At 31.7% G+C, this 22,563-nt stretch overlaps 2 protein-coding genes across 9 annotated transcripts in view; one reads left to right on the forward strand and one right to left on the reverse strand.

Annotated features, from left to right (window-relative positions):
- LOC139510162 (E3 ubiquitin-protein ligase E3D-like) overlaps positions 1-16,912 on the reverse strand; it is a 102,537-nt gene extending 85,625 nt beyond the window's left edge. For 3 of the 5 annotated variants that reach the window (XM_071296517.1, XM_071296516.1, XM_071296515.1), the window contains exons 1-2: positions 13,060-13,202; positions 230-547 (exon numbers count right to left, since the gene is read on the reverse strand). In XM_071296517.1, coding sequence (XP_071152618.1) covers positions 230-547; positions 13,060-13,139 — 398 coding nt within the window. In that variant the 5' untranslated portion in view covers positions 13,140-13,202. Of the gene's footprint in view, positions 1-229; positions 548-12,364; positions 12,580-13,059; positions 13,203-16,831 lie in introns of those variants that run through there. The other 2 variants (XM_071296518.1, XM_071296519.1) reach the window with 2 other exon arrangements.
- LOC139510158 (PAN2-PAN3 deadenylation complex catalytic subunit PAN2-like) overlaps positions 16,605-22,563 on the forward strand; it is a 312,625-nt gene continuing 306,666 nt past the window's right edge. Inside the window, exon 1 of one of the 4 annotated variants that reach the window (XM_071296503.1) lies at positions 16,605-16,702. The gene's annotated coding sequence lies outside the window, so the exon portion shown is untranslated. Of the gene's footprint in view, positions 17,083-22,563 lie in introns of all 4 variants that reach the window. The other 3 variants (XM_071296504.1, XM_071296507.1, XM_071296508.1) reach the window with 3 other exon arrangements.

The raw sequence follows: 22,563 nt of genomic DNA on the forward strand, positions 1-22,563 counted from the left end.
TTTAATATTCAACTGAAGAACTAAATTTATATCAATAAAAAATTTCATAATTGCAATGAATGCCAAAAATTCTAAGTTCTTTGGAAGTCAAAAGACTAATGATCCCTTTAAATCCAGAAAAGCGCTTCGGACGCAATAAATTATTAAACGTGTTGTTTTCCATTTTTTAGAAGTCTTATGAAGTGCTGTTATTTTCAAATGCACAAATAAGAATGAAAATGTCTCTTACCAGTGATTCCTGAAAATTTTCTGGTCACATTTTGCACAGAAGCATTTATCTTGATAAAGTTGTATTTTCTCTACCATTTCTTCCTGGTATGATTGTTTAGATTCAAACTTGAGTGGTTTAACTGTCTTCCAACTGGAAGAATCAATCTGCATTGTAAAATTTACTTCGCTAAAGGGAGATAACTTTAATCCTCTGCAAGATAATGGAACCAATTCAACATCAGATAATATAAACTTTGTCTCAGTGTCATCATCAAAAACTGTTACTGTATTCTTTTCCACATCTACTTCTACTGATTCTTTATTTGTCCTTTTAAGTCTGAAAATAGGACATTGGATATCAAAATGCTGATAAAATATTGAACAACCAAAAAGATGCAGATTTTTGCAAGGATTTTACAGCCTGAAGAACCCTGAGAGACCAATTATTTCCATTCTGTTTGTATTGACTTCTTGCATACCTGACTGGAAATATTAATGTTCATAATGCTGATGCATCAATAATATACAAGTAATGTCAACTATAAGACTGGTCAGCGCTAAACCTGCATTTTCTATGTGTTCACTGCGGCCAATGGCATTTAGTTTGGATGTTGTTTTTGTTACATTTAACATGTTTAAAAAAAAACATTATTTAAATTAATTCATTGTTTAATAAATATCTTCAGCTTAAAATTTAGTTAAGACCCTCTAGATATTATTGTAAACTTTTGGTAATACATGTATGTCATAAGTTGGCTGTGATATTGTGCACACTATGGTCAGAGTGGTCATAAAAATCACATGACTGTGGAGTACATGAAATGATCTCTGTAATTTTAAATGTTTATCCTATATTACATTTGTATTTATGTCCTACCCAAAACCAAGACTGAATCATTAATTGCACTTAATTGCATGGAACTGAACAGAGAGGTTATGCAAGCATCAGTAACTAATTAAACCACAAGCAAGCAGTAATCTTATTTCAGATTGGATTGCAGGATGATCTAGCTTTGAGTGCAGTTTTATTTCAGAAAAAATGATTGTAACAGGATGCTGATGGGAGGTATCCTAAAAATAATCCACATAAGTATAAACCCTCTGGAACTACGCATATTACTCATTCAATTCATCTTCCAAAATATATGGTTTAGGGGTGGGGATCTCAACCATTTAAAAGATACAAGAACATTTTCATATCATATGACAAGGATGGGATGACCCTGGTGATTTCTTTTTCACATCATTCAAATCATTTTGAAAAGACACACAGGAACATAAATAGTTTAATGGAGACAATAGACTGCATTACAAGATATAAAGGTGTAGGCCAACAGAAAAAAAAGTTGAGGGCCAGTTGATAGCCATGTGGCGGACAGTTGAGGGCTAGCTGTTTTAAGCAAAATAGTTCAAACCTGGCCAAGCACTGTATGTTGGATAGATGTCGCTCAACTGGCCCTCAACTGAAGCTGGCCATTAAGTTGAGGAAAAGTTGAGCAATTGATCTTTGGTTTTCATATAGTTGAGCAAAAGTTGAGCTTTCAGACTTTGAAATTTTTGTAGTTGAGCAAAAGTTGAGCATTCAGACTTTGAAATTTTTGTAGTTGAGGAAAAGTTGAGCATTCAGACTTTGAAATTTTTATAGATGAGCAAAAGTTGAGCAATTAGAAATATGACCTGATGATTTAAATGTTATGTGCCATCTGTTTTATCTGTCTTTAGTGCAAATGGACAGGAAGTATTATTATAAATGTACGGTACACAAAGTTTGAGGCAAAATTAAGGGAAGCTTTCAATTTTATACATTTTTCTGTATCTTAACTTAACTAAATCTTTGACATAAAGATAAAAACAAACAGTATTTCTTTTATTATAAGATATATTAAATATTCAAGATTTAGGTAATTAACAGTTATTATAAGGAGCAAATCTCAAAGTGATCACACTGTCACAATACCCAAAAGAACCTCAAACATTTAAAATTTGAACTGGGTTTGAGCATGCACATGGCAAGCAAAGATGTCTTCTAGCTATCAAGCCTATCATGAATAAAATATGAATTTTACAATGAATGTAGATAAAAAAAAGTTACAAATAACTGTATTGACATTGAAAAGTGCAGTGTATTCTTCTGATGACATGACTCTTGGATTTAGGAAGATTGATGTTTAACACACATTTCTGGAAACATCTTTTGGTAAGTACATTGGATTAGATTTGATTTCCACCATTTTGAATAAGTGTATAATTATGCTCTTTTAGTTCAAAATAGTGATATTTAAAGTGTTTTCTTTATAAACTTTAAAGAGTGAAGAATAAAATGAGACAATATATTTATGCATTAATTTATATATTGTCAAAATGTGTAAGACAGGAGACATGTTTATTTTATTATTAAGACAATTTGTTTTAAAAAGTATTACTAATAAAATAAGAATATTCTAATATAATGAATTTGGTATAAAACTAGAGATCTATTCTTATTTGCTAGATAACTTCTAAAAAGCAAGGATAAAGCATTAATGTAGTATGTTATGAGTTAAGATCTTTCAGCAGTATTTTGGCTATAAAAATACACAATTTAAATTTATTTTTTCTACAATGTGTAGTCATCAGTTTGCAATTACCACATAATTCTCAACTTTTTAAGACCTAGCCCTCAACTATTAATGACCTGGTCCTCATCTATTGGCCACCTAGCCCTCAACTTTTAATGACCTGGTCCTCAACTGTTGGCCAGGTAGCCCTCAACTCTAATTGCTCAACTGTTGGACACCTAGCCCTCAACTATGATATTTTCTCAACTTTGCTCAACTAATTTGCATAAAGTTGAGCACTGATAGTTGAGGGCTACCTAATTTGCATGGCAAAAAATAGCTAGCCCTCAACTGGCCCTCAACTATTTGCTCAACTGATGGCCAGCTAGCCCTCAACTGGCGGCCAGTTGAGCAATGCAGTTGGCCTAGTGATCATTTTTTCTGTATGGGCCGGGTCCTATAAGGCCCCGGTTTTGGCCCAATGAAATAAATAGGTTGACAACTATTTCAAATTGGCATATATAGTGTTTGGAAATGCATAGGGTCAAGAAATGTAATTGAAAGACAAAGAATTTTATCTGACAAAATTCATGCCGTTTTCCATCTTTATTTCTATTGGGCAAAAGAAAATAATCAGGGCGAAAGACCCTGTGCGAACAGGTACATATGTAGTCCTATAACATATGACTTCGCATTCTTATTAAATTTTTATCGTTTTTATACATGTACTGATATTTTAAAATTTTCTTGTGAATGCGCTTCGGTGGCACATTGATAGTAATTTTTTTTTTATCAAAACAGTAAACAGAAATCGGCGTGACTTTTTACCCCATTATATACCCCAATATATACCTAAAAAAAGAGTTTCAACATTATTTATACCCAAATATACTTGAAAAACAGTTTCAACATGTTCAGTACCATTTCAACAATGAAAAGTTATGTAATATGTAGATATATTAAAATTTAACACAACTGTTTACATTTTTTGTGCATTTAGAGGCTTTTAAAACGTTCATTATTCGTGTATTGACGAAGGTTTCACTAAAAACCAGAACGAACAAACCTAAAAATATACCGGTAAATTTTTGCAATTTCTTTTTTTCTTCCTTTTGCGGAGATTGAAAATGCACTTTTTGTTTATAATTCTCCTTAGAGTAAGATATGATGTATTTTTTTAAAGATGAAACTTGAAAAAAAAATTCTCAAATATTATTTTTTAAGTATTAATCCTTATATGTTTTACATTTAAAGTTTTCATATTACGTTAATAAAATGTATGCTAGGGCGAACGTGAAATCAGGGTGAACGTGAAATATATTGAAGACTTATTATCTCTATATGAAAGATCAAATCAAGGATGTAAGATTGGTCACATCAACATTAATGCTGTAGCGTGTGCAGATGATATAGCAGTTTTGAGCGACAACCCTTATGATTTACAAATTTTAATCAACCATGCTCTGCAATACAGTCAGTTACATCACTACACGTTACAACCACAAAAAAGTGTAATCATAGAGGTGGATAACAAAACTAGAAAAGTTACCAATCATAATTATTGTGTTTTAACTTGAATACATTTAGGTATAATTCGATCAACATCAAGAATGAAATCGGAAACTCTTCATGTTGAACAAAAGCACGTCGCACTGCATATAGCCTGCTCTCAGCTGGTTTTCGTGGAACCAATGGACTGGACCCAGTAACATCAATATATCCATCTACATAACATACATTCAACCAGTTCTCACTTATGGTTTAAAAATACTACAACCAGGTCCATCAAACATGATTAAATTAGAGAAGTTCCAAAAATCACTACTAAAACAAGAGGCTCTCAAGAGCCTGAATCGCTCACCTGGTAAACAATGCCTTTGGCCATGTTTTTTGACGAAATAGAAAATAAAACACAAACTTTATTTTATACACCCTACTGATCATTCAAATGAAGTTTGGTTGAATTTGGTTGAGTAGTTTTAGAGGAGAAGATTTTTTAAAGTTAGCAAATATGATGAACAAATTGTGAAAAATTGTCATTAAAGGACAATAACCCCTTAAGGGGTCAATTGACAATTTTGTTCATATTAACTTATTTGTAGATCTTACTTTGCTGATCATTTTTGCTGTTTACAGTTTATCTTTATCTATATTAATATTCAAGATAATGACCAAAAACTGCAAAATTTCCTTAAAATTACCAATTAAGTGGCAGCAACCCAACAATGGGTTGTTTGATTCATCTGCAAATTTCAGGGCTGATAGATCTTGACCTAATGAACATTTTTAACCCCCATGTCAGATTTGCTTTAAATGCTTAGTTTTTTGAGATATAAGCCAAAAACTGCATTTGACCCCTATGTTCTATTTTAAGTAACGGCGGCCATGTTTTTTGACGGATCAAAAATCGAAGCACAAACTTTGTGCAGGATAATCTAAGGAACAATCATGCTAAGTTTCATCCAAATCCATTCAGTAGTTTCAGAGGAGAAGATGTTTGAAAAACTGTTAACGACGACAGACGACGACGACGACGGACGCCAAGTGATGAGAAAAGCTCACATTTCCTTTTAGGAAAGGTGAGCTAAAAACTGCAAAATTTCCTTAAAATTACCAATTCAGGGGCAGCAACCTAGCAAAGTGTCGTCCAATCCATCTGAATATTTCAGGGCAGATAGATTTTGACCTGATAAACAATTCAACCACAGTCAGATTTGATCTTAATGCCTTGGTTTTTGACATTTTACCCCTATGTTCTACTGTTAGCCGTGGCAGCCATCTTGTTTGGATGGCCCGGTCACCCGACACATTTTTTAAACTAGATACCCATAAGATGATTGTGGCCAAGTTTGGATTAATTTGGCCCAGTAGTTTCAGAGGAAAAGATTTTTGTAAAAGATTACTAAGATTTACGAAAAATGGTTAAAAATTGACTATATAGGGCCACAACTCCTAAAGGGGTCAACTGACCATTTCGGTCATGTTAACTTATTTGTAAATCTAACTTTGCTGAACATTATTGCTGTTTACAGTTTATCTCTATCTATAATAATATTCAAGATAATAACCAAAACAGCAAAATTTCCTTAAAATTACCAATTCAGGGGCAGCAACCCAACAATGGGTTGTCCAATTCATCTGAAAATTTCAGGGCTGATAGATCTTGACCTGATAAACAATTTAACCCCTGTCAGATTTGCTCTAAATGCTTTGGTTTCTGAGTTATAAGCCAAACACTGCATTTTACCCCTATGTTCTATTTTCAGCCGTGGCGGCCATCTTGGTTGGTTGGCCAGGTCACGCCACACATTTTTTAAACTAGATACCCCAATGGCAATGATGATTGTGGTCAAGTTTGGTTAAATTTGGCCCAGTAGTTTCAGAGGAGAAGATTTTTGTAAAAGTTAACGACGATGGACGACGACGACGGACGAGGGACGCAGGACGCAAAGTGATGGATTCATACTGGATTCAAAGAATAACTCATGATTGTAGATTCTATTCCTCACTGAATCATCTTAACTGTGTTGCATTTTTACCAAGAAATTGCCATCCAATCATTGATCTGAAAAATGACAACAAACTATCAAAAGGGGCATTATCAATAGGAATAAAACTTAAAATGGTCACTGGTACATACATGACACAGCCTAAACGTGCAAGCTTTACCGAGTATCAATCGCCAACGTGTAAACTATGTGATGAAGACAACGAAGATATCGAACATCTGCTTCTTAAGTGTAAAATTCTGGAAAATATACGTCACCCTTTTCTAAAACAACTAGATGACTTTTTGATAAAGGAAACAGCAATATCATTTTACAACATCACGACAGACTCCAGATTACAAGTAATTCTGGACTGCTAAAAAACATCAGGCAGATATAATTTTAAATAAGAAAGTTGAGCAGAATTGTGAACTTATATCTCGAAAACTGTGTTTTGCCCTACATTCCATCAGAGCTAGAACGCTAAATCAACAAAAAGAGAAAAAGAAAGTTAAATTAAAAAGATAATCGACCGGCAACTATGATGTAATCCATCCAAAAAGTATGATGAAATGTAGTAAGCATGGGTTCCACCACACTATACTGCAATTTCACAACTGAAAATGAACGAATGTTCTGAAAGCATAGTAAGCGTAGGTCACTCCACACTATACTGTACGATAAGACGATTAACGCCGTCAGGTAAAGCACAGGAATCGGAAGTACTATAAATAAAATTCTGTAAATAATAAAGTCGACTATCAATAGAGCTTACAAGAAGCTATTTACAGAATTTTATTTATAGAAGCTCTATTGATAGTCGACTTTATTATTTACAGAATTTTATTTATAGAACTTCTGATTCCTGTGGCTAAAACTATGGTGAAAAGAAGTTCATTTCAAACACCTATTTGGACCAAAAGATAAACATCGAATCGCGTGTGAATGGAACACTGTGTATAAAAGAAGGCACTGGCTACGGTTACATGGAAATGTAACAATAATAAAAATATTATTGTTACATTGGAGACTAAATGCCGGAATGCAAAGTTGGATAAGGAACCGATTAATAACGAATGTAACAATAATTATTGAGGCTACGGTTACATTGCGTTATTGTTACATGAAAAACAGCAATGTACGCTCGATTTATTAAACTTAAATCTTCTATAGTTTTGTTGCCTTAATCTTGCATATGTACGAAATAATACTTGTAATAATAATAAGTAATAAATATTATCGATTTACAAATGGTGTTTAAATTGGGTTTTTTAACGTATAAATGGTCACGTTTGGTGTTTTAAAGATACTACTTTAGATTAGTAGTGCCAAAGGCGAAAATATAGTCCAATGGTTTGTTGTTGAGAACTCGGGCTGAGAAAAGTGTTCACTTTAAAGTATTTAACTGCACACCTACTCGTATTACTGTCATTATACTTTGCACAATGCATTTTGCAATGGATGCAGAGATTCCTGTGACCAATTTTGTTTTGGGTGAAAAATTTAAAACTTGGGATTCGTTTGAAACAAAACTGAAACAATATCAAGACACAAATTTCATTCAGCTATACAAACGCAATTCTAAAAAAAATGATTCATCTATAGCAAAGTTTGCTAACTGTGAAGTAAAATACTGTGAACTTCTGTATACATGTATCCACGGAGGACGTAATTTCGTTTCAAAATCAGATGGAGCTCGTCCAAACCAAAGGTAAGTTAAGTTTAACCTATAAACAAATATCAATGGGTCATAATATTCATGCAAGATTGCGTCGTTGGATTGCCCAGAAGTACGAAGAGAGTCATGCCGTTTCTTAAAAGACAAGCAAAGGAAAAAGAAGAAGGTAAATAACTTTTAAAAAAAATGGACAGTTGATATACTCCCAGTTTTTGATAGGGTTTGTGTTTCTTAGTCTGTAGTTTTCCATGTTGTGTTTTGTGTACTTTTATTTGTATGTTTGCCTTTTTACTTTTTAGCCATGGCGATGTCAGTTTGAATAATGGAAAATAATTCACTATTTATTAGTACTTGATGAACTTTTGACTTTTGACTTGCATTTTTATAATTTATTGTTTTTTTTCAGCTATGCAAAGTTGGATACTGAAATCTGAGGTAAACCTTACACCCGTAATGGACGGCAATGTGACCATACTGAAAGATGACATAAAACTACATCACATGCTTCCAACCAAAATATTAGATGAGAATATAAACATTGCTAGAGTGAAAAAGTATTTCTCACCGGAAGCATGGCAAACATTAAAGGTTGCCTTAATCATCAAAACGGGATATCGCAGAATGGAACTGTACAGTATGTGATACGGACAGTCACAGTGCGGCATCACTGGTGTGTGATGGCTGCTTGGAGTGGTTTCACCAAAAATGTGTCAGACTTAGAAATGCTCCAAAAATCACTTACTGGATATGTAGAAAATGTCATTGCAAATAAATAATTAAAGAATTTATATTTAATAATTGTATGTATTGTAAATATAAAATAAATGTCTTTTTTATTATCTTGTACATTTTAATAGACCCATCGTATATTGCTGTTTTTCATGTAACAATAACGCAATGTTACCGTCAGTCAGGGGTACTACTTGTACAAGTGTATTTTATTTACTTGAAGAAGTAAAAAAAAATATACACATATAAGTAAATTTGTAGGATACTTATACAAGTGAATTTTATTTACTTGTATAGGTAAAAAAAAAATTGGCTTAGTTATGTCCCTTAGACATTCAGAATTTTTTACTTGTATAAGTAAAAAAATCATCCTTTCTTCTTTTCTAGAATTCTTAAGATTTCTTTGCTCTAACAGAATTTTAAAATTGTGTACCCTTTACAGATGTCTTTACTAATCATTTAAGTGTAATTTCATGGACAATAAAAATCCTATTTGTCTGTTATCTTCATAACACTGCTCATTTACAAGCCCCAAAGGAGCAATTTTTGATTGCCTTGTGCAAATATACAAGATCTTTGCTCAATCAGTTTCTTTGATGAATTAATGAGATGAAACATTGAACTTTAATGAAAAAATTTGAGCAAAACTGGGAAAAATCATTAAAGGCATGATTTTACATATGATCTCAAAACTTGAGGATTTTTGTGGGATTGTAAGAAAAATTTACTTATACAAGTAAATTTTTTAGAAAATTAAGGGGAGATTATTCAAACATTATTTATTTACTTATATGTGTATATTTTTTTTTACTTCTTCAAGTAAATAAAGTACGCTTGTACAAGTAGTACCCCTGACTGACCGTAGCCTCAGTAATTATTGTTACATTAGTAATTAATCGGTTCCTTACCCGACTTTGCGTTCCGGCATTTAGTCTCCAATGTAACAATAATATTTTTATTATTGTTACATTTCCATGTAACCGTAGCCAGTGCCATAAAAGAAACTGTATATATTGTGTACATACAACTGTTTATATATTCTTGATGGTGGAGGTTAATTACTACTCCTATGCCATGGAGATTGTCCTGAAGGACGGAAGAAGAAGGAAAGAAATCAGGGCGAACCACAGGGTTTTTTTTACAATTGCCGGGTTAAATATCCATACGAACCCCTAAAAAAACACCTTGCAATTTTGTTTTTTTAGGGGTTCGTATGGATATTTAACCCGGCAATTGTAACAATCACCTGTGAGCGAACGGACCCCGATTCTTACAACAGTCAGGGGACTTACTGAAATAAGTGATTTTTAAATCACTTATTTGAGTAGCAAATTCGAGGTTTTGTCACAAATCGGGATTTTGTAGTTTTTTCAAAATTTTAAACACATAGGTTTAAATCATATTTTTTAATAAGTAAAATTAAAAAATATGAACTTTTTGCTTCTTTTAAGTAGCAAGGTTTATGCCTTTGATGCTATCATTTAGCTGAAAATTCTATTTCAGTTGAAAAAATGCAATAATAATGGCTTTACATAATGAACTGATACTTTCTTAAAAGATTTTTCACAGCAGTGGGAGTATTTTTCCTGTGAAGATCAAGGTTTCATCTTTCAGATTATGTAATAAAATTCTACTGTTCGCGATAAAAATTTCACTGTTCGGGGGGGGGGTTGAAATTAGTGGGGGTTATTAAAAGAAGTGATTTTGAAAATAGATAACTCAGCCTTGATAAGCACAAAAATAAATTACCTGACTTGCAATGTATAGAAAATAAATAACTCAGCAGGTCTAATCGAAAGTATGAGATGGCACCAGATTCTTCATAAATTCATCTTTTTTCCCCAAAAAAATCGGGAAACACTTCCTAAATTTTTTAATAACAAAAGTATAAATATTATTTAAATATACTTGAAATGTCTGAAAATTGGTTTCATTTAACTTGAGGTATATTGTCTCAGGAAACCTTACCTCACCTTTATTTTAACAGGGCCGTAACTACATGTAGGAAATTTCAAAACCAAACGCTTGTCTCCATATCAAATTATGTTCACGGCCTTGCAAGAAGAAAGTTCTGTTTTCCCTCAGACTTAAAGCCCTGATTTTTTGGGATCAATGTTTCTCATTTATTTGTCTTTTGTTCATTGATTACCCTTCTGTATTCTGTTAGTGTTGCATTCCTTTTGTAATCTAGTAATTTTGTTATGAACTTGATCATGAGTTTAAAAAAAAACAGCAGCCACAGGCTTAACTATGTGAATTCCATTTTTGCTTTATTATGCACATTGGTCTTTTGATGTTGTCCCTAGAAACTTCAGTCTTACACTGAATTTATACATTTTGCTTTGAGCATGTTGAGACCAAAATATTGTCAAAAAATTATTAAAACAAAAAATAATAAATTACTAGATTTGCAATTGTAATTCTCATTTCGATATCATGCATATATATTTTCTAATATGTCACATTTTGTAAAAATAATTTGAAGGATAAAAAAAAAAAAATTATTCCACCTCTCACTATTATTACTTCATTAATGTAAATATTTTTTAAAATAATCATATCTTAATTATTTCCTTGCCTTCAAAATCATCTCAAGTTTAAAGTATAATCATAATGCATGTTTTTATTCCATGTAGTGTTTCTGACAGTAGTTTGATCATTCCCTTTGTCAGAAATGAGACTAGAACTATAACATTATAGTTGTTTAAATTTAAAGTAGGTCATAGCTTAGCCTTTCATTTTCAGATTATGAAAGGGTCTTCGGAACACCCAGAAAGCATGATTTTTCATCATTTGTTCTATAGCTTCTTGGGCCTTCAGTGGCTCCAAAACCCTTCAAAAAAAAAATTGTCATTCTCGGTTGATTTCAGGATTACGGAAATAAACGAAGAAATCGAAAGTTGTGATAAATTCTTAGGAAACAGCAATCGGCAAACTTCGGCAGATTCTGTTACCTAACTGTGCCGATTGAGTGATTGATGGATTAATGCGAGTCATCATTAATTCTATAGAAAAACACGTTGACGATGGAAATTTGTACCAAATTTATTGAATAAATGCCCCATTTTTATTGATTTATTTTTTCGGTAGAAATTGCACTATATGAAATATATATCGCAAGTTGTGATTATATAATAACTATACTGTTTACTCCATTGAGTGGCACACATTTCCTGCATATTTAAGACAATTGTAAATGATCGTTCTGATAAAATCAAAAGATCAAAGAGATTTTAAATAAATGTAGGGTAAGATCATTGGTTGGTATATACGAATGTTCAGCTGAACCCCGATGTGTTGAATTTTTTTTTAGTACTGCGACTCAAGTATTTGTATAGTAACATTGTACAAATTCTTGTGCAACTGTTCAATAATATTTACGGTAATTACCAGTATCATTTGGACGGTTTCATTTGGTCGGATAGTGATAACATATTTTAGGGGACAGAAATGTATTATATAAATATCTATACAACGTAGTTAGATCTCTGTTTTCTTCTGCTGTATTTTGTTGATTGGTACTTGCTCGATTAATTTTCGTATTGTAAACTGGAAATTTCTACTTTCCAGGATTATCCAGTAACTTAACCATATATATATTACTCTAAACTTCACAGTTTTAATATTAATCAAATATATTTATTGTTAACCGGCGGTAACCGGAACACACCTTAATCACGATTCAAACTTCACCCACAAACTAATAAAATAATGTCACTCACTATTTCAAATCGTTGTAGAATAATTAATTCTGGGCCGATTTTCATTTTTTATCCATCAATCGATTTGTTTAAATAAGTTGTTCTCAAATAAAGGTCTACCGACGCAATTGAAATAAGTAAAGGTGTTTTCCGACAGGTAATATTGTAAAGCTGTCTCGATTAAAACCATGTGATTGATAAGAAGTATCTCTGGTCAATTTATGACTGCGGCATGACTACAAAAGAAATTAACGACAGCGTACTAATTAGACAGTTTCCATATCTTTTCTACAGGGCTACCCCTGTACACGGGTTATAAATAAATGCTAATTAATCATTGTAGTTCCTGTCAATATAATACTTCCATGATCTATTTAAATGGTACATAATGACTTGACTATACTATATGTATTATTTATAAAAAACAAATCATTTAAAAAATTGTATGTTTTCGAATATCAAAAATATAGTTGTGAAAATGAATAATCAGTCCCTTGCTTTAATGAAAATGAAAAATCTTGCTTCAATAGTGCAGAACTTCAATAGTGCAGAAAATGAATAGTCTGTCCTCTTAGTTTACAAAAATAAATAACCGATCATAAACAAATCCTGCTGCACCCCCCCCCCCCCCCCCCCCCCCCCCCCCTGATTGTGCAAATACCTAAGATCTTTGCGCAATTGGTTTCTTTGTTGAATTAATGATATTTGATATATACCTGTTGTCAAAAACTGTTATATTCAAAGATGACAAAGTTTCTTTGATCTCGGAATATAGCAACGTTCTTGTTGCTTCCATTTCAAATCAGGAAAATGAAAGTAGAAAACGTGTTGTGTACGGGTCTCACTAATTAGCGACAACAAGCGTCAACAAGCGACAACAAGCGTCAAGAAGCGACAAGAAGCGACAACAAAAATTATTTTAGCGACAAGCGACAAGAAAACTATTTAGCGACAAGAAAACATTTTTTTTTTTATTAGATATAAAGAAATTTGTATGTAATGTTTTTTTTTTAAATATACGAGCAGATATGTCTAATTAAAATGTTTTATTATATAGATAAGATAAGATAACTTTATTAGCACTAACACATTGACAATAAATGGTTATGGCAACAAATTAAAGACTAACTACAATAACATATATACAATGAAGGAGTGACAGTGGATAATTATGAGAGAAATATATAAAAAATAAATGAGAAGCATATACATTATTACAAAAAACAAGTACCTTTTAATAATGAGTTTCTCACCATGCAACAAGCATTAATTCAAATAGTTGACAACAATTTTTAATATTGTTTGGGAATTACTATTTAGAATTGATATAAGCAGAGACATATAGCTTAGAGCCTTATGGTTACCTACAGTGGTTAATGTCTGTATCATTTGGTTTCTTGTGGAGAGTTCAATATTATATTGCATATACTGTACAGAAAAGAAATGTAATACACTCGCACATCAATATATTAAAAATATGCCATGAGATATTTTCCACTGGACGTTAGGCAACCATCATTTAATTCAGCCTGATCGTGCAGTTTGTATAAAGTAAAACAAAAAGGTTTTAACTTACAAATCAAGTCAAATAGTTGTAAACTATTTACACATGTGCATTTTCGTTTCAAAACTAAAAGGAGATTTTAACTAGTCCAAAAGTTAAAAAGAAAGAAAGAAGGGAAACATGTACATTTCGAAACATTTAGATATCAATGTGGCATTAAAACTGGTATGCTTTGAAGTCAACTTGCCATGTTAACAGAATTATAGCATAGTAGAATGTTTATTCTTACAAAAATTGTTACATGAAAAGGCAGCAATACCTGCTGCTGTGAGTTTTTATCGTATATTTAGCAGTTCCTTACACTTAAACTATGGTTTAATCTCTTTACATTCGAGTTGAAAAGTGAGACTTATATTGCCATTTCCTATTAAATGATCATTAAATGTAAATCCTAAATACACAATCCGTGAAAAGGAGAAACCATAAATTAACCGACAATCATAAAAAAAAAAAACTCAATACAAGCTCATAATGTAAATTTCGAAAAACACACTTAGAAAACAATTTACCGACAATCCCCAAAAAAACAACTCAATACATGCCCAATTAATAATGAACACAAAAAGTAATAATTTTTTAATGATCTATAAGAGTTATGAATATAAGACAAAGTTGATCATGATTAACGGTAAATAAAGAAACAAATTAAGTTTTTTTTTCTACTCATTGATTAATTTTATATTTTGTATTTTTGGAAAGATTGTGGACACCTGTGGTGTAACAACTTCTTGTGTACCAGGTGTCAATTAAAACTCTTTTAAACAGGTTGTGATTTACCTGACCATCGAATAATTCAAGCGTAATATACATGTCACACTGTGAAAGTATGTCTCTGACACAGGTGTATATTAAATAGAAACCCATTATGAAACTATCAAATAAAATGAACTCTGATACAATTTATTAAGTGTTAACTATTTAATATCGTTTTTTTTTTTAATTCAATATCAAGTTATGTCTATTTTTCAATAATACAAATAATACAAATCAAAATTAAAATGACATTGAAATAAATATTTATGCATGAACTCAAATTATTTAATTAATTATGTTAAATTTAACACTGAAACAGATAATTTATGCTTAAACATTCACCCTTACTTCGAGTACTTTTAATACTTTGATAAAGACTCTATTACCCAAAGAGATCTCGCGAGGTTTAAATGTGGCCGTGTGATATTACGGGATTTCGCCGAGTTGCCAATCTCTTGTATTATATGTCTCTGATATAAGCAAGTTATATGATATTAAAGGAAGAAAATTTGTTGTTCAATAGAACATTATTTAATTTTTTAATAAGGTTATCTCTCACATATTTATAGGAGGAACATTTTAAAAGAAAGTGAAGTTCATCTTCAATGTCTCCATTGTTACAGATAGACGAAGAAATGAAACATTTGTGAGAAAGAAAGAGATTGTGAAGTTTATATTAGTATATTGGTAGATGAAGAAATTTAACATTTGTGAAAAAGAAAGAGATTGAGCTTCTTTTTTTTAATTTTTAAATATGAAGAATATGTATAAGATAATGTATGAATCTGTTTTCATCAAAGTCAAAGTATGAATAATCGAATGGAGATATATATGGAGCGGGCATAATGGAATATAATATTTTGATTCATTTGCTTAATACTATGCTCTAAGTGTACTCTTGTTATGTCAATTCGATGCTTTATTTGTAAAACTCTCAGCCACGCTTTGCCATCTTTATTATTTAAGCGTGTTTCCAGAGCCCACGACGAGGACGTGGTTCTACCTTGGGGTCCATATACAGATCACGTACTTTTGCGGAAAAAAACCCCCAAAAAAAAGGTCAACTTTCCTTTGAAGGATTTATTGAAACAAAAACATGAAATATTATTTCCTTTCTAACAGTATAATTCATCGTTCTTGATAGGAACAACATTAGTTGTGGCTTCACCTTAAGGTAATAACAGTACACACAATGTGGAACATCAAATGAGATTAACGAGTCGCGTGTCCCCTGTTTTATTGCTACAATAACATCCAATTATCACCTTCAACTTTGTACACACGTCAGACTATACAATTACACGCGCCAGACTATACAATCATTGTAAATAGGGAACACCTGTTGAAAACTCAAGATTGTCATTAATTTCCTTTCATCTTCAATCAATATGCATAAACATGATAAATATCGTTTAATGAGGCAATAAACAAATAAAAAGATGAAAACATTCACATTTCAATTTTCTTTTCCTCCTGTTTGGTTTCAGTTCTTTGTATTTCACAATTTGTGTCAATATTTTCAGGACAATGATGCACAAGTAATTCATTTTGCGAGCTTAATACATATTGCACGAAAAGAGTTTTAAAATACAAATTATAAGATAAATAATATGTTCTAAAACACAAGGAAAAGTAATCTCATAATACAATAATTAAACGTAATACTGGCTGTTATTCATAATAGATGATAAAATATTATGTAAATAATGTTTCATTTTTTTCTATCAATTTTAACTTTCTTGTCGCTAAAATTATTTTCTTTTGCATATTCTTTTAATATTTATTGCAATAATTAATTTTAATTAAAAAAAATGTTTTCTTGTCGCTAAATAACAGCTAAATAGTTTCTTGTCGCTGTTTGTCGCTAAAATAATTCGCTTCTTGTCGCTTGTTGACGCTTGTTGTCGCTAAAATTCTTGTTGTCGCTAATTAGTGAGACCGTAAGCGTACTGTTATCTCCCCTCTTAAAACTCTTCAGAATAAATTAAGACTGGTTCCTTGTTTTTAAATTTTTCTCACACAGAAGTTTGACCGCTCGAAATGTGAGTGACAAATATTTGAACAGATTAATGTCTTAATAAATTAATGATAACATTTACAACAAAATACCAATTATTTATACTTTCACTATACTTAATGCATGGGAGATAATATATTAAGTATACTTTTACCTGCATTTTGGCTTTAGCGCGCATGTGACTAACCAGACAATAAACTATTGGAAACCAGTAGATCTGACTTTTTACGTATCAACTATCAGGTATTTATTCGTATGTCACAGTTGTATGAAAGTATAAGAATGGAAAGTTTAATTGATGCACTTTGAAACCAGTCTCTTTTTCTCCGCTGAATTAACTTAGACCGTAACATTCAAATCGCACTGTCGTCCAGATTTTTGGTACTGATTTTTTTTGAAGAAAAGGTTACAAGACACGTGTTTTTGTTGACTCACGTTTATTATTTCTGCAAAACCTAAATAAATTCTGTAACTAAGAACATCGAGAGTGGTAGGCTTTATTATAGACAATAGACAATATTTTATTCGCACAAACACATTTACATTAAATGGTTATGGCATACAAAATTAAGACAATAAACTGACTCTTATATGTAATGCATTATGCACATCAACATTTATAAAAACCCTGACTCAATATTTGTGGAATTTACTGTTTCAGAAATTATTATCTAAAGACGTAAAACCAAAGGAGTATAAATATAAATAGGCAGTGGCTATTTGACCGGCACCGGCAAAATAGCAAATTTGCTATTTAGCCGGCTCTGATTAAATTATATCTAACTGGAATTAAAATTTAAGAATAATAATTAAATATCAAAATTTTCTATTTAAAAACTTTTGTTAATGTTGCTCATATAAACACTTAAAACACTTAAACTTCTTATCTAAAAATAAATTAAAAAGTAAAATACAAATATGATAATAGTCACTTTGTAGCTATACTACATTCCGGAAACTAGTACATGTATACTCTTTTCATTTACGGAACCAGCATTGTGATTGTGTTGACGATGCAATCGCAAAATGGTCTTTCAGTACCATGAGAAGACTTGAGAAATACAATTATAATCAAGCGATTATCGGGCTTGGTCTTTAAACAAAAACCGTGAAAAAATAAAAATTTCATCAGACACATTTTTTTCAGTATAAGAAGGAAATGATTTTTAGAATTATATTTGAAAATGAAAAGGTGAAAAAAAGTCTAAAACAAAGAGAAAGTAATTGTATTTATTTATGTATTTTCTCATTTTGAAAAATAACATGTTAGTTGCACAGACGCTGCTCCTTATTATCCAATCTAGCTCAACCCAATACACATTAGAAGTTTGTTTTTCTCTAATTACTTTTTTTCTTCAAATTATTATATGATTTTTATGAGGTCATGTTAAGTTCCAGGAAATTGCGAGAACGCAGAATTTTTCACTATTAATACCAGAGCTTCCAGGGACCTTGAGGGGCCCCAAGACCCCTCGCCATATGACTTACCCCCGGCTTTAAGTACACATCATTTTGGCCTAGCTACACCCCTAGCTGTTTAGAGCATATATAAAAAGGAGAAAAAGAACCCTATCTACATATGTAACATATGCACACAAGATGTAGATTCAAAGGAAGCCAGTGTAATGTGTAGTTCCTGTTTTGAGTGGCAACATGTACATTTATCTTGTGCTAGACTAAACAACTTCCAAAGGCAAAGAATTGGTTTTGTAACAATTGCAAATGTTAAATCATGTGTCCATTTGAAATTCATAGCAAACAACTATTAATATTGTCTGTCATATCTGTTTTACAGTCTGCACGGTTAGCCACTAGTCTGATGCCCCAGACTGGTAAAATTTCTTTCAGACTAGTAAGTTTTTTCAAAACTTTGTTTGGACTAATAAGAAAAATGTCAGAATATTATTCTTCGCACTAGTAGTTGAAAAAGTTTTTGGTGCAGACTGGTTTTATGATGTAGTTTTGCATAACACTATTTTTATCACTGGCAGAATATTTAAACCATAGATTTTAAACAGATTTAAATTTGAAAATCAACATTTTGTTATAAATATTTAAAAAAAAATATATTTAATAATGTATTTACAAATGTGTTTTCATGCTTTTAATTAATATAATAAAGTTATAAATTATTTATTTATGAAAATCTTTTATTTTTTATTGTACTGTATTTTCTTTTAGTTTTCGCACTCTAACTTTAGTAAAAGTGAATAGAAATCGATGAAATTTTGACACAAGGTTTATGACCACAAAAGGAAGGTTGGGATTGATTTTGGGAGTTTTGGTCCCAACATTTTAGGAATTAGGGGCCAAAAAGGGCCCAAATACGCATTTTCTTGGTTTTCGCACTATAACTTTAGTTTATGTAAATAGAAATCTATGAAATTTTGACACAAGGTTTATGACCACAAAAGAAAGGTTGGGATTGATTTTGGGAGTTTTGGTTCCTACAGTTTAGGAGTTGGGGGCCAAAAAAGGGCCCAAATAAGCATTATTCTTGGTTTTCGTTCAATAACTTTAGTATAAGTTAATAGAAATCAATGAAATTAACACAAGGTTTATGAACACAAAAGGAAGGTTGGGATTGATTTTGGGAGTTTTGGTCCCAACAGTTTAGGAATTAGGGGCCAAAAAGGGGCCCAAATAAGCATTATTTTTGGTTTTTGCACCATAACTTTAGTATACGTAAATAGAAATCTATGAAATTTAAACACAAGATTTATGACCATAAAAGGAAGGTTGGGATTGATTTTGGGAGGTTTGGTCCCAACAGTTAAGGAATAAGGGGCCCAAAGGGTCCAAAATTGAACTTTGTTTGATTTCATCAAAAATTGAATAATTGGGGTTCTTTGATATGCCGAATCTAACTGTGTATGTAGATTCTTAATTTTTGATCCCGTTTTCAAATTTTTCTACATGTACATTAACATGATTAAGGTCCAAATGGTCCAAAATTAAACTAAGTTTGATTTTAACAAAAATTGAATCCTTGGGGTTCTTTGATATGCTGAATGTAAAAATATACTAAGATTTTTGATTATTGGCCCAGTTTTCAAGTTGGTCCAAATTGGGGTCCAAAATTAAACTTTGTTTGATTTCATCAAAAATTGAATAATTGAGGTTCTTTGATATGCCAAATCTAACTTTGTATGTAGAGTCTTAATTTTTGGTCCCGTTTTCAAATTGGTCTACATTAAAGTCCAAAGGGTCCAAAATTAAACTAAGTTTGATTTTAACAAAAATTGAATTCTTGGGCTTTTTTGATATGCTGAATCTAAACATATACTTAGATTTTTGATTATGGGCCCAGTTTTCAAGTTGGTTCAAATCAGGATCCAAAATTATTATATTAAGTATTCAGCAATAGCAAGAAATCTTCAATTGCACAGTATTGTGCAATAGCAAGCAATTTTCAATTGCACAGTATTGCGCAATAGCAAGAAATCTTCAATTGCACAGTATTGTGCAATAGCAAATATTTTCAATTGCACAGTATTACGCAATAGCAAGAAATATCTAATTGCACAATATTGTGCAATAGCAAGAAATTTTCAATTGGAGTTATCTTTCTTTGTTCAGAATAGTAGTTGGATCAACTTAAATCATTGTTTTATGCAATATACAATGTATATTCACTTTTACTACCAACTGATAAATTAAAACAATCTTTACCATTCAGTGATAACAAGCACTTTATTTTACATTTTAATATTTTATGATGTAAATGTATTTAAAAGAGTAGTTATTGTTGCAAACTCCATTAGAAATTTGAATTGATATCAGTTTTGGAAAAAGGGAAACAGGGATGTGAGAAAAAAAAATGGGGGGGGGGTTAAATTTTTCTCATTTCAGATTTTATAAATAAAAAGAAAATTTCTTCAAACATTTTTTGAGAGGATTAATATTCAACAGCATAGTGAATTGCTCAAAGGCAAAAAATTTTTTTTTAAGTTCATTAGACCACATTCATTCTGTGTCAGAAACCTATGCTGTGTCAACTATTTAATTTTAGATTTAAATAAGTTTGAAGAAGAAATCTTTAATTGATTTGTAAAATCTTGACATTTGTTTTGTGTAAAAAAAAAACCATGTTATGTCAAAAATTTGATCACAATCCAAATTCAGAGCTGTATCACACTTGAATGTTTTGTCCATATTTGCCCCAACTGTTCAGGGTTCGACCTCTGCGGTCGTATAAAGCTGCGCCCTGCAGAGCACCTGGTCTTAAGTTTATTTGCATGATTTTATAGTTATTATATCGGTAAGAAAAAATGAACATGTAGCTAGAAGACCAGGATTTATTTACTTGTGTAACTGGGAAGGATTTTTAATGATTGTTGACTTCTCCAATTTAAAATTATGCTCAAAGAAGGACCTTTTATGTTGGGATTAACACTCCAAATGAGGGGTAACCCCTCAATGTAAGGATAATAAAAAAACACTTTTAAGGAGGCCGGAGGGTATAAAAAATCAGCAGAAATTGAAACATTTGATTTTTGATTTGAATGTACGGTAACTGTGTATTTGGTTGTTTTTGTCCATTTTACAATTGGTCCAAATTTTGGTCATAAGGCTTTAAATTTGTTTAGTTTGATTTAATAAACATTTAATAAAATTTAAAAGATAATAATTACAATGTTATATTTCAATTACCTCCCTTACATTGGTTTTAAATTATGTAAAGTTGTCAGCTAGTTCTAGTATGAATTATTTTTTAGCTGTTTCTAGAAACATCAAATACAGTTTTTCTGTAATGGAAGTAAATATACTGAGCAAAAAAAGTTGAATAACAAAACTATGAAATTTGTTTATTACAAAAACTTCACAACAAAATGGAATTAAAACTATATTTGCCATTGAAAGCCATTGCGGAGGGTCAAAATGTGGAAATGGGTAAAGAGTTATTAAAAGTCAATATCTCGTCCATGCTCCACGTGCATCAATGACGGATTGGCAGCATTTTCGCATTCCATGAGTATCTTTTGAATTTGTCATTGTGGAATCGCATCCTGGTCCCTTATCAGTGAATTTTCAAGTTCTTGTGAATTTTAAAAATCACCTTGAACTTTAAGGATGCGTCGGTTCAACAGATCTCAAAAATGTTCGATTGGATTGAAGTCTAAGGATCGACTTGGCCAATCAAGAATGTTGGAACAGATTCATCATCAGGCAAGAAGTATGTGGTCTTGCTTTGTCCTGTTGAAAATGGAACACATTATGATTATGCTTGGTAAAGAAAGGAAGAACAACAGGTGTGAAAATGTAATCTCAATATCTCCTGGCATTCAATGTCTTACAAACAATCACTAAATTTGTTTTACCACCATAATGAATTCCTCCCAAAATGATTAAACTGCCACCACCTAAATGATCCTTCTGCATCACATTTCTTGCATGATATTTTTCATTGTTCCAACGCAAACCATTATGCAACTATCGGCGAACTTCATTGTAAAGCAAATTCATCTGTAAACATTACTGTTCTCCAGTCCCTGTTAAGCCAGCGTAAATTGTGGTTTGTCCAGACTAGCCTTTGATGTTGATATTTGGTGTTAGCTTCATCCCTTTATGTGGTCTTTGCACATGTATCCCTAGTCTGTGAAGGCGAATTCTATTTCTAACCGAAACACACACCCCGGTAGCAGCCCTTAGATTATGCACTACTCGTGTGGCCGCAATAATTTTTTCACGTGTTGACTTAAAGCAAAGATAGAGCTCCTCCTTTGGTGTTGTTTTTTTGGGCCTACCAAATCTCAGCCTATCTTTGCATTTCCGGTTTGTTGATATCTGTGTATTAGTCTCCAAACTGTTGATCTATGCAGGTGAAATGGAGCCCCTAGGCAACACTAAATTTGGCATTAACCATCCCATTGAATAGCTCTTTGG

The sequence above is a fragment of the Mytilus edulis genome, chromosome 2 (genome assembly GCF_963676685.1).
Source record: "Mytilus edulis chromosome 2, xbMytEdul2.2, whole genome shotgun sequence".
NCBI classification, from domain to species: domain Eukaryota; kingdom Metazoa; phylum Mollusca; class Bivalvia; order Mytilida; family Mytilidae; genus Mytilus; species Mytilus edulis.